This window comes from Lepidochelys olivacea (assembly GCF_965140295.1).
Source record: "Lepidochelys olivacea isolate rLepOli2 genome assembly, chromosome: 6".
In the NCBI taxonomy this organism is placed as follows: Eukaryota; Metazoa; Chordata; order Testudines; family Cheloniidae; genus Lepidochelys; species Lepidochelys olivacea.
In genome coordinates this window covers 84,616,141-84,629,216 of record NC_140416.1, presented here as the reverse complement: position 1 = coordinate 84,629,216, position 13,076 = coordinate 84,616,141, and the positions used below count along the sequence as shown (strand labels likewise).

At 43.9% G+C, this 13,076-nt stretch overlaps 1 protein-coding gene across 1 annotated transcript in view; it reads right to left on the bottom strand.

Moving 5' to 3' along the window:
* TTC6 (tetratricopeptide repeat domain 6) overlaps positions 1 to 13,076 on the bottom strand; it is a 132,963-nt gene that overhangs the window by 43,622 nt on the left and 76,265 nt on the right. The window contains exons 16-19 of the mRNA XM_084629936.1: positions 11,589 to 11,758; positions 10,060 to 10,180; positions 2,508 to 2,658; positions 1,639 to 1,721 (exon numbers count right to left, since the gene is read on the bottom strand). Of these exons, the coding sequence (XP_084486062.1) occupies positions 1,639 to 1,721; positions 2,508 to 2,658; positions 10,060 to 10,180; positions 11,589 to 11,758 (525 nt within the window). The remainder of the gene's footprint in view (positions 1 to 1,638; positions 1,722 to 2,507; positions 2,659 to 10,059; positions 10,181 to 11,588; positions 11,759 to 13,076) is intronic.

Genomic DNA, 13,076 nt, shown 5'->3' with positions numbered 1-13,076 from the left:
AATCAATGTTGTTTTACCATAGAGTGGTTGTAGGTAAATTCAATCTGATTCTGAAGGCCAAGCTAGGTTTCTTGCTTTCCCATGCATCACCATTAGTAGTAAATGTACTTGCAAGCCAAATCAGGCCTTCAGAGATACCTGCACCACCCCATTCTTGGTATTGCGGTAACAGAGGTGGGACTGACTGAAACTTAGTAAACTCTTTTGATGATGAACAAGAAGGATGAACTTTTCGCCCATTCTTTCTTAAGTTTGTTGCGGCTCTATAGTACTGATAAGAGCAAAAAGCAGTAAAAACTTATTGTTGTTCCTAAAGTAAGCAGAGAGGACTTGACATGCACACAAGGAATATTGATTAAGGCAACATTTTTATATATTCACTATTTAGAGTACAGCCTCACTTTAAGTCCTTAATGTGAGTTTTAATTGATGCATAGAGCATTGAGTTGGCCTTCTGCACTGAGATGAGATGACAATGAGATGTTCTCACTTCTTAAACATTTTCTACAGTTTATTTGGTTCCTCTCAGATGAAAACTGGCTTATCTGTTTGACTTAGTAAGGAGTGGTACCTTTCACTAATTTGGGAGGAGTGGAGTGAAGGAATTAGTTCATGATTAAAAATGTATTTTATGCATACTTAAGGAACTATATGGATTCATTAGTCAATACGTCAGTTTTCACAGAGTTTTGGAAATCCACACCAGCCAAAGGAGAGTTTCTCAAACTGCATGTGCCTGAAGTGACAGGCAGGATTTAGATATGCCAAATGGTACATTGGTTCTAGACAAGCCTTAAGAAGCTTGTAAAAAAACCACCAACTATGCAGAAAATACTAAGGACATTCACGAACAGTTTGGGAAGCTCAGATTTGACTTTTGAGACCAAATAAAGACCAGAAAAGGAGAAAGAACAAATGGTGGTAGAATCCTGAGACTAGGAGAGGGAAGATCTTTAGCAAAATTATTTTCTCTGAAGAGAGAAACAGATTTACAGAGAAAATGAGTGAAGCTACACTGAAATGGAGCTTTTAGGCTAAGCTGGAGAGAACAGCTAAATATCAGGTTTGAAATATTTACTCTCTCTGAACTCATAGGTTCAAGCCTAGGGGAAAGGCTGGACTCAGCACTTCACCCTTATTTTACTGTGTCATTTCTTCAGATAGGACACTGAAATATTTATCCACTCTTAATGGACATTTAAAATATGAATTTAGAAGAGTATAGGTGTGCTCTGTTGTCACTGTCCATATTCACACTCCCCCGTCCCCAGACCTTGCATGTACTTTATCACGCAGCAGCCTGTATATCATGCTGGATCCTTCTCTCCATCCCAGAGGTAACACCAATGAGGTGCTACTCAGAGCTTTGGAGCTGTGCTCCGGCTCCGCTCCAGCTCCAGGCAAAAACCTGCAGCTCCACTGCTCCGGATATGCTCCGCGCTCCAGCTCCGGGCTCCAAAGCCCTTTTGCTACTACATGGATATAATTTGTAAAGGATATTACCATTACCCATACTTTTCTACATTGAAACACACTAAAAATATCAGCTATATTAACACATCTACTAAACAAGCCTACTGTTGTTGAAAACAGTTGTAAAGTGGAATACTTGTTAAGTTCTAATGATAACTTTCCTACCTTATTATGCATAAATAGGATTCAGTTGGATAAAGATGAATGGCTCGATTTATATCTCTTAATGCACGCTGTAAATTGTGCAGCTGTTATTAAAAAAAAAAATTCAGTTACTCCTACATACTCTCTAATCACTTTTTCTACCCCATTGAGTATATTCTTCTCCACAAGAGATTTCTTTGTAATAAAATATGTAAATTAATGGCTACACTGTCCTTTTCTTTAGGTTTTAAATAATAGTAGAATACACACAGTGACTTGCACATCATGAATAAATACATTTTAAAATAAAATATTTGCTAATCAGCTTCTGCTTCACTTATCTACCAACACCCAATTTCAGGATTTTCTATTCTCCCTACATCTAATGGTGACACTAAAACAAATGCCAAACAGCACAGAGATCCTTAATCCTGACAAAAGATACAAACATGCAAACTTCCTAAACTGCTTTTATAATATTTTACAAAAGCTTATCTATTAATCTTACCTCTTACTACTATTATTTTATCCATTCCACTTTTTGAGGACTGATAGATGGCAAGGTAAGGCCCTAAAAAGCCCATAGAGCTCTAAATACAGAGCTCTAAATACAGCTCATGGAGGAAGTCTTTAAAACTACAATTACTACAGATGGGATTATCTGTTATTGCCTTTGATCCCAACCCTACAAAGATTCACATATGTGCTTTTTATGCATTGCAAGTAGTCCCATAGAAATCAATATGGGTACTTATTGTCCACAAAGTTAAGCATGTATGTAAGTCTTTGAAGGACCAGGGCATAAATATCTATTAAAATGCTTTTCATAGCAACTATAAAATGTAAAAGTAGTGTTATAATGATATAAAAGACCAAAAAGGATAAAATACCTGATGATATGCTTGAGCTCTACATATATAAGCGCTAATATTTGTTGGGTCAACTTCAATGGCTTTAGAGAACTGCCGAATAGCTTCATAGTAATGCTCCAGATGTAACAGTAATATCAAGCCAATATTTATGTACGCCAAGGCAATACCACTAAAAAAGAATAAAGATGATCTTATTTTTCATTTTGTCATACAATATGAAACACTTGGATGTATACATCAATGTCCAATACAACATGTTTCATCTAATTACTATAGTATTATAAAAACACATCTGTAAGTAGTCAAAAGGTAGGCTTTGAGTTACACCTATCTGCTTGCATAACACACATCAAATGCATTACTAATTCCCTTTTTAATTCCCTTGAACACTGGTAGCTGTATATATGCATGATTAGTGACTTCTCCAAAACACGGACTGCACCTTTTTTGGTGGATGTTTATTAGAAGTCTGTGATATGCAAGTCCAGTTTCATCAGCATTCCTCTGACTTTCTCCTAGATCCCTGTCTGTCTGGTTTAAAGGCTGAATTTAGTACAGAGGGTTCATTAGTTTCTTTGGTTGTTGATTTTTTGCCACCATGTCTCCATTCTTATGTTATTTTATCAGATGCCTTTGATGTCATAGACCATGAAGTGCCACTGCCCCACCTGGGGTATTGTGAATGGGCTGACTCACCACCAGCACCTCCTTGTGGCTGGGCATGGCATAGCAGCTCACTCCTTACTGGGTGTCTTCTGCCGATGCCTCCTCTGCCTCTGTGGTGGACTGCCTCTTCCTGTGACTTGGCCCTCCAGTCAGGTCACTTTAAAGTCTCTCTCTTTCCAGGGTAGTCCATGAACAAAAAGCAAGGGGAATTAATACGAAATAGAGGGGAATGATTCCCTCTCAGGATGCGTCAGAATCTGGCCCTTCCTTCCCTCAGGGAGTGGCCTTCAGGCAAGTGGTCATCTGGGAAGCTCCTGCCTTCAGTTAGCCCTTTCCTCAGGAGCTGAGAAAGGCTGAAGGTCTGTCTTCCCTTGTCTGCCAACAAGTGAGCTACTCTGTTCCCCTTTTAAGCTCTTCCTCCAATCTATGCATGCCTTACAAGTGTGATAGGACTGAACTGCCTAGGCCCAGAGCAGCTCCTTAGCCCCTGGTTGTCCAGTATGGAGTTTGTATACCACATTGCATACCCTCCCACTCCAGATGGTACCTGGAGAACCAGAGCCAGCAGACTATCTCCACTGCCCCCAACTCGGGGAGGGGGTGCGGGGGGGAATAAAAAAAATCAGCATTTTGGTGAGCTCTTCTCACTCTGTGCTCACAGTTCAGATAGAGTACAAAAAGTTCCTCTCCATTTGTTTCCTGGGCCAACATTTTCTTTGTCTCACTTCTGAGGCATCGATTTGCAAAATGAATTCTTTTGAAGAAGTCAACATTGAGCAAGGCAGGCTCTTTGAAGATGTGGTTTTTCAACTTCTAAAAGGCTTTTTCATAGGCCTCTGACCAGTGAACCTTCTTGGGGCTACTGTCCTAATTAGATCTGTGAGGTGGGCTGCTAACATCGAAAACTTGGTACAAATCGGCAGTAGTAACCTGACAGTACCAAAAATCTCTGGACTTGTTTCTTCATGGTTGGGATAGGGCATGCTTTGAAGCCTGGACTTTGTCCACAAGAGGCTGGATCTGGTCCTTTCCCAAAAGTATATCCTAGGTAGGTGGTCTCTTCTTTTCCAATCTTAGACTTGGCTGGGTTTGCAGTTAGCCCAGCCTCCCATAGGAACCGAAGTACAGAGGCGACTTGACCTAGATGCTCCTTCCAATCTCAGCTGTGGATGTCCACATCATCTAAATAGGCTGCTACATATAAGCCAGGTGGTTGAAGAAACTGATCCATGAGCAACTGAAACATTTTTGGGGCACCATGGAGGCCAAAAGCATAGTCCTAAAATCACTTAGGCCAAATGGCGTGGCAAAGGCATTTTTCTCCCATGATTCTGGTGGAGTGGGATCTGCCAGCATCCCTTGGTTAGGTCTAACGAGGTGATATATCAGGCCTCACCCAGTTGGTGTATTATTTCATCAACTCAGAGCATGGGATAGGCATCAAATTTGGAGACAGAACTGACCTTTCTAAAGTCTATACAAAACCACATAATGCTGTCCAGCCATCAAGCTTTGGTATAGCTGCTGAGGGATTCTTCAGTGATCTCTGGTTCCAACATTGCTTGGACCTTTTGCCACACAGCCTCATGAATTTCTGGGGAGAGCAGCCATGGGTTCTCCCAGGCTCTGTCTGGATATGGTGTTGCATGAAATGAGTCCGCCCCAGCTGGAAGATGAACACTGTTAAGATTTTACTAGGCTTCTTACCTGTACCCTCTGTTCCAGGCAGAGGTGTTCCCCCATCTACATAGGGTCTGGGATCAGTGAGGTGGATCACTTGAGGCCCCAGCTCAGGCTCATGGGGATAAAGAGTGATAAAGAGCTCTCCCTCTCCTTCCATGTTTTCAGAAGGTTAATACGGTAGACCTGGGTTAGGTTCCTCTTATCAGGCTGCCTGATTTAGTAGTTAACTGGCCCAATTTGGTGGACTACTTCATATGGCCCTTGCCATTTAGCAAGTAACTTGGACTCTTCATTCAGGAGTAGAAGTACCCAATCACCCAGCTTAAATATGCATTCCTTTGTTATAGGCTTGTTCCTGGGTCCATTAAGTACTGCGTAAGTTTTCTTTGGCAAAGGTCCGAAGGGTTTCAGGCCTCTCCCAGAATGTACTATAGAATATTCTCCATGCTAGGAGGCTGCTCCTCCCATATCTCATGCACCAGGTAAAGAATTCCCAGGGGTTGTCTCCCATATAAGAGTTCAAATGGGAAGAACCCAGTAGATGACTGTGGAACTTCTCAAACATCAAATAATAGGGGATCCTGAGCAATAAACTTCTTTAACATCTTTTTCAGGATCTAGCTGAATCGTTCAACCAGCACTTGCGGATGATAATCAGAGGTACATAATCTTTATTTTTAGGAGACCACACACCTCCTTCTGCAGCTGAGATGTAAAGTTGGTGCCTTGATCAATGAGGATCTTCTTAAATATCCCTTCTTTGGCAAAGACAATTAGCAGTTCCACTGCAATAGTCTTTGCATTGGGGGTATGCAGTGGGATTTCTTTGGGATAGCAGATGGCGTAATCAACTATAACTAATACATGTTTATACCCAGTTCACTTTTTTCAAAGCACACAATGATGTCCATCTTAATCCTGTTGAACAGAATGCCTACTATGTGGTGCAGGATGTGGTCTCAAACCCTGGTCCTGAACCTAGATCCACTGGGGAAGCAGTCTTGGCTGTTGTGCCCTGCCAACTCATCCAATTATCAGGGAATTCACAGACTTAGGTGGGCCAGCTATCAGGATTCTGTAACCTGCTTCCTGACTGGCCACATGATCTTGACCCGGATTGGTTGGTGACCATATATAAACTTCCTGCTTCCTTTCTAGCCTTGTCTGAGCAACAAGCCATTGTCTGCTAGTTGGTACTTGGACTCTGCCTTTCTGCATTGCCTGATCTGAATGATTCCTGTGCATGACACCCGGAGACCTAGCAATTGGAGTCATAATGCTATGGTAGGTCCCCTACAGCTCTGGAGCAAGATGATAAAATCCTAGGTTTTCTGAAATCTTTCTAATGATGGGTAGATCTTGCTACCAAGGTGTCTATTTCCATCCCCAGATGGGTTACTCTGGTGAATGAAACTAGGGAGCTTTTCTTGGTACTGATGATGAAGCCATTTTCCAGGAGGAGATTCAACTTCCAACATGTGACAAGTTGTGCTGCTAATTGCAACGGAGCTCAGAACAGAATGTCATCCAGGAAAGGGTACAGGTGGGTCTACCACCTGAGTCTGGCTACTATCACTGCAAACATCTTTCATAAAAAAACTGGCGGAGCCCAGGACAGGCTGAACGGAAGTGTTCAGTACTCGCAACATTTTTTACCATAAGCAAACCTCAGAAGTATGCAGTGACATGATCTGATGGAGATATGCATCTGTTAGATCTACCGAAGTCAAGAAATCCCACTGAGACAGGGATGACACCACAGAGGCCAGTGCCTCTATCTGAAACTTCATTTTCTTCATCCACTAATTAAGCCTTTTGAGGTCAGCAATAGCTCTGATACTACTTCCCTACCCCCGCCCCCATCCCATGCATTTCTGCACCACGAAAAAGATATAGTAGAACCCAGTGTATATAACTGCAAGGGATGCTTAGAGAGTGGTGGAAGAGGCTTTCTGAGAGTAGGCTCCATCTTTCTAGCCATGGAGTCCTTAGAGCAGATCTCCTCCTCTGAGGGAATAACCATATCCCTGGTGAAGGATGCTACAGTGGCATCCACCTTTGGTAACTAGCAACAGAGCCTTTTGGTTCTTGAATGTTATATAGCCTGAGGTCACTCTTGTTAATTTCTTAACAGGCTTGTTCCATTCATCACTAATCACTTCCCTGAAGAAGGAGTATTGCTGACTCAGGGGGAAATTTTGAGGGGAGAAACTTACTCAGGCTTATCCAGGTTGCATGTGAATCCTGGAAACAATCTGGTTGCATATAGTTTGACATTTCTTGGGGGGGGGGGGGAATCTTTCCTGCATTCCCCCCCCCCCCACCATCCTGTTTCAATTCAGAGCCAGACAGCTTACCCTCTGTGGTGGAGAATAAGGAGGAAGAGGAGACAGGACTCATACTTCCTGACTTTTTGTGCTTTTTCTTTCCCTTTTGTTCCTTTTAAATTTTTTTTTAAACTTTTTTGCACACTTTGGGATTGTAGAAGCCTGTAGCAAGGCAGTTACCCCACTCTGGTAGAAAAACGCTAGGCTGATTGGGGAAGCAGCCACAGCTGGGGCCACGTCCTGATCAGGCCATACTTGGCCCTGTTATATGGGCTCAGCGAGGAGCTGGGTTAGTCTCTCTCTAGCCATGGAAAGAGAAGGACCTAGCTGCCTGGGAGCGGAGCGGAGTTCAGCTCAGCTCCAGCCTGGCAACTCCCCAGGCTGAGGCTTTGATAAAGGCCTACACAGGTACTGCGACTGGGAGGTGCAGCCCAGGAATAGGCAGAGGCAGCTGGTGCAACCCCCTTACCGATGATGGGTGGCCATTACAGACTGCAGTTTGCCCCAATAAGGGGGGCTACAATAGATGACTGGCAGTAGCCACTGAGGCAGGGTAGGTGTAGAGGGTTGGGGGATCCCCTGGTAGGGGAGACCCAGAGCATGGGGACTGCTGGGGGGGGGCAGAACCCTGAGGAAAGGGGCACCGGGGTCCAGGAGGCCTGAAAGGGCGAGACACCAGCCACCAAGAGGCGCTTCACATGCTGGATGAGCTAATTCCCAAACAACCAGCAGGAGGTGCCGCACCAGTGAGTCTTCGCTCTGCTACAAAGCCCTGCTGCAGCTCTGAGGAGACCTTTTGCTGTTTGCCTTCCTTAGTGCCTGGAGCCCTTTCAAGAAGTCAGTCTCAGAATCCTCCCCACTGTGTCCAACCCCCTGGGAGGGGAAAACTCCTCAGTCAGGGCCTTCCAGGTCATCTTGGGAGGGAGTGAGGCTGACTAGAAGGCCTGCTTCTTTCCTCAAGATGCTTGGGACCCACTTTAAGACTTGGTGGCATCTGTGGACCCATAGACTCCCCTCTTTGTTCTGCAGTGGTCCCTTGGGACTTACCCCCTTTGTCGAATGGTCTGGGTCCTCCTTCCTTTTAGAGCTTCTCCCTACTCTGCACTGGGGTTCCTGGTCCATTTTCCTGCAGTGGAGTCAGGGCTGCCTGATGAGTTGGGGACCCTGTCTGTCTGACTCGTAGCCCTGAATCCTAACAGAGATAGGGACAGAAGGCCAGGTGTAGGGTGGGCACCACTCATCCTAGAGCCTGCCTCACAAACAGAGCACTGTTTGGATTTAACCCTATGCTTTCTTGGCTACTCACCACACCTGCAAGGGACAGAGGAGCCAGCAGTGAGACACTGAAGCGGAGGCTCAGAGAGGGTTAAATCCCTGAAGAGTTAATTGCCCCAGGGAGGGAAGGAATGTTGGAGAGGGAGAATGCTGTCATCACTGCCCAAAAGCTGGGCAGAAACAGTTCAAATTGCAAAGTAAGAGCAGAAGCAACAAACTGCCACTGTCTGTTGGCATGGACCCAGAGAATCTGGCAGCAAGCAGGAGCAGAGGGATGTGGAGCCAAAACATTGATCTGTCTCTGCGAAGCTGCCGACAGAGGTGAACAGCTCAGATGTCCAGAATTGTGGGAGATGGTGGGCTGCAAAAATACTTATAGTTTTCCAACAAATAAGAGGAAGGATAATACACCTATACCCCGATATAATGCGGTCCTCGGGAGCCAAAAAATCTTTCCGCGTTATATGTGAAACTGCGTTATATCGAACTTGCTATGGAGGGCCGGGTAGGGGAGGCTGTGCCTCCCCAAACAGCCTGGCCCCGCCCCATCCGACCCCCACCTACTTCCCACCCCCTGACTGACCCCTCAGAACCCCCGACCCATCCAACCCGCCCTGTCCCCTGACCGCCCTCCGAGACCCTCTGCCCCTTATCCAACCCCCCCCCGGCCCCAGCCCTTAACACGCCGCTTACAGCAGCATGTCTGAGCCAGACACGCTGCCTCCATAGGCACCAACTCCATGGGTGCTCCAACCGTGGAGCACCCACGGAGAAAAATTGGCTGGTGCAGAGCACCCACCGGCAGCTCCCTACCTCACCCCAGCTCACTTCCGCTCCGCCTCCTCCCCTGAGCACACTGCCACTGCTCCGCTTCTTCCCACTCCCTCCCTCCCTCCCAGGCTTGCCACGACTCAGCTGTTTGGTGCAGCAAGCCTGGGAGGGAGGGAGAAGCGGAGTGGCGGCATGCTCGGGGGAGGGGGCGGAGCAAAGGTGAGCTGGGGTGCGGAGCAGTTCCTCTGCTCCCACTGCCCCCCACCCCCAGGTTACTTGCTGTGGCCCTCCCTGCGACCCCCCCCCCGCCCCAGCTCACCTCCGCTCCACTGCCTCCCCCCCTGAGCTCACCGCCGCCACTCTGCTTCTCCCCCCTCCCTGCTAGGCTTGCACAAGCCTGGGAAGGGGAGGAGGGGAAATGCTTTACTGCGTTATATCTGAATTCATATTATATTGGATCGCGTTATATCAGGATAGAGGTGTATTGTGCTTAAGGCACTGCACTGAGATGCAGGAGACCCTATTCATTTCCAGCTGTGGCACAGAATTCTCATGTGATCTCTGGCAAGTCAATGAGGGCGGAATTTTCAAAAGGTTCCCTTAAGGCACTTAGACGCTTTTGAAAATCCCACTCAATCTCTCTACTGCTCAGTTCCCAATCTCTAACATAGGAATAATAATAATGCTTTCCTGTTTCATAAAGGATAAATTCATAAATGTTTGTAAGTCTACACTGATGGGGGGCCATAGCAGTACTTAGATGACAGACATAGATTGAGAGAAATGAACATAACTTTCCGCCTTAGCTAATTCGAAGTGTACACAATCTATATTAAAAGTCCAATCACCTGTCCAGAGCTAGAGCACTTTCAAAGTCACAGATTGCTAGTGACCACTGACACTGTTCTGTGTATAAGATCCCACGGTGAATGAAAGAACTGAGATTTTCATAAGAGTCATTGAGGAGCACTGAGGAAAAAAGAATATATTTTAATTGTAACTTTTTGATATTCACATTTAAATTGTAGTTGTTTGTTATATAGCTTATCTGCATATTTTATTCTAGCTTTCTTACTGTTATACTTAATATCAGTGAAGTGAATATAAAGTGAAGTATAAACTAACTGATTGGACTACCATGCAAAGAAACTAGTTTATGTAACATGAAAAATGGTATGTATAAAATGGAGCATGTACATACAAGTATATAATTATACTTTACTACTTCTACTCTCAAATGATTAAAATAAAACAAAGGGGGAATTTGGAAACAGTGGGAAATAACTGAAAATGGCTTACAGCCAACATCCAATACTAACACTAAATTAATACAAATTAAAAAGGACAAAGTCATCACAAAGTGCGGAGTGACTACAGCATCCCTGCCCATCTTGGCTAACAGCCATTGATTGACCTATCCTCCAGGAACTTTTCTCATTCTTTTTTGAACCCAGTTATACTTTTGGCCTTCACAACAACCCCTGGCAATAAGTTGCACAGGTTGACTATGCATTGTATGAAGATGTACTACTTTACGTTTGTTTTAAACCTGCTGCTGTTAATTTCATCAGGTGACCCCTAGTTCTTTATGTGAAGGAGTAAATAACACTTCCCTATTCTTTCTCCATACCATTCAAGATTATATAAATCTCTGTAATATCACCCCTCTAGTCATCGCTGAAGCAGTTCCATACCCCTAATCATTTTTGTTGCCCTTCTCGGTACTTTTTCCAATTCTAAGGTATTTTTTCGAGATGGGGCAACCAGAACTGCACATAGTATTCAAGGTGTGGGCATACCAGGGATTTACATAGCGGCAGTATGATGTTTTCTGTCTTTTTATCAATCCCTTTCCTAATGGTTCCTAACATTCTATTAGCATTTTTTGACTGCGACTTCACATTGAGTAGCTATTTTCAGAGAACTATCCATGATGGTTCCAAGATCTTTCTTGAGTGGTAATGGCTAAATTTAGACCCCATCATTTTGTATGTTTAGTTGCGATTATTTTTTCCATATTCAACAGTGAATTTCATGTGCCATTTTCTTGCCCAGTCATCCAGTTTTGTGAGATGCCTTTGTAAATCTTTGCAGTCAGCTTTGGACTTAACTATTTTGACTAATTTTGTATCATCTGCAAATTTTGCCACTTCACTGTTCACCCACTTTTCCAACTCATTTTTGAATATGTTGAACAGGACTGGTACCAGTGCAGAACTCTGAGCAACTCTGCTATTTACTTCTCTCCCTTTCAGTACTGACACTAGGAAATAACTGTGATATCTCAGACTGTGGTCTGGTAACTGATGGAGAATGTTTTGTAAAAAGTCAACAATGCATTGACATTCATCAACATAAAATTAAAAAACAGTAATACCAGAAACACTGAAGTCCTGCAGCGCAGTCTTTGGATCAATCTTTCGCAGTATGCAACCTCTGCAATAGAATGCTAACCAATTAAAAGGGTCTAGATGAACTGCAGCAGAAAAGTCTTCCACTGCATTTTTATACTGCTGTCGTTTAGTATATGTTCTTCCTCGATATATCCTAGTACAGAAAAAATAATCTCTTTATTTACAGTTTTCCATACAAAAATTATATTTACAGAATGAAGCCATAGGATGCTATCTAAAATTTGAATATTTGGATCAGCTTAGCATTAATAGTACTTAATTTGTTTCTTTGCTGTATATCTTAAAGTAATTATCTGAAAAAAATGTCAAAGGATAGAATAAATGTTAATGGTAGTTTTAGTGGTAGTAAGAGTTTTATTTCTTTTGTCAGAAGCTCTTTCTTTCTTTTTTGTTTAAATCAGCAGTGACAAAACAACTCAGAGGTTCAAATCCTCCATATGGATTCATATGGGCAGTCTACTGCATGCACCAGCACAAAGCCCCACTGAAGTTGATGGGGCTCTGCATAATGGACCCGTGCACCTGCATGGAGCTTCACAGACCCGAGTGGGGCTCTGTGTGAGTGCAACTGAACACTTATGCAGAGCACTTTGCAGGATCAGACTCATACAGACTTAGTACACTCTTTTAAAAGAAAAGAAATGGAGCTCTGCTTACTACCACTAAAACTGCCTATAAACATTTATTGTCATTCAATATTTCCTTCAGGTAATTCAGTTTACAGAATTGGGACCCATCTATGCCTCTTAATTTCACAGTATTACTACCTTAACTTCAATTAACTAGCAACATACTTAAGTAAACTGCAGGCTCAGATGAAACAGAGCTGACTGGAAAGCCATGCAGTTAAGATTCTTTCTGGGAAGTTTTCCATTGCTATGTCATCCAGTGGGACGTATGCTGCATTCCATAAAACATAATAAAAGTACTTTACTTCTATTCAGAAAGGTCACTTAAAATATGTATTAACCCTGACCTATTAAAAAGATGCACAAATTAAGACTGTGTTCCTTTAAAGATTTAACCATGTATTTTACTTTACGTACATACAGTGAGTTGTCCCACTGAAGTCAATGGGACTAGCCATAGGGCTAAATTCTCATCTGCCTCTTGAACTTTGGGGGGGTGGGGGGGAGAAGGCAGACTTCAGGGATCTTGTAGTTCTTGGTGCTGCACAGTCTTACTCCAGTGTAAGTTAGAGTTGCTGAGGAGCAACTGTAACTTACATCACTGGCATAAGGTCTCTCAGTGACCATACGCCAGAGGAGTATTGAGTGTAGGGGATCTCTGCTCTACCATGTCCCCTATGCTGGGGGATGCGGAGTGGCTGGTGCAGGAAGCAGCTATGCCCCTTCCACCACTGGAGAGCTCCCCTCTGCAGGTGGAGAGTTCTCTACTAGACATTTCTTGTCAGCATATGTCCACTGTGGAGAGTCTGTTCCAGAGTGTGA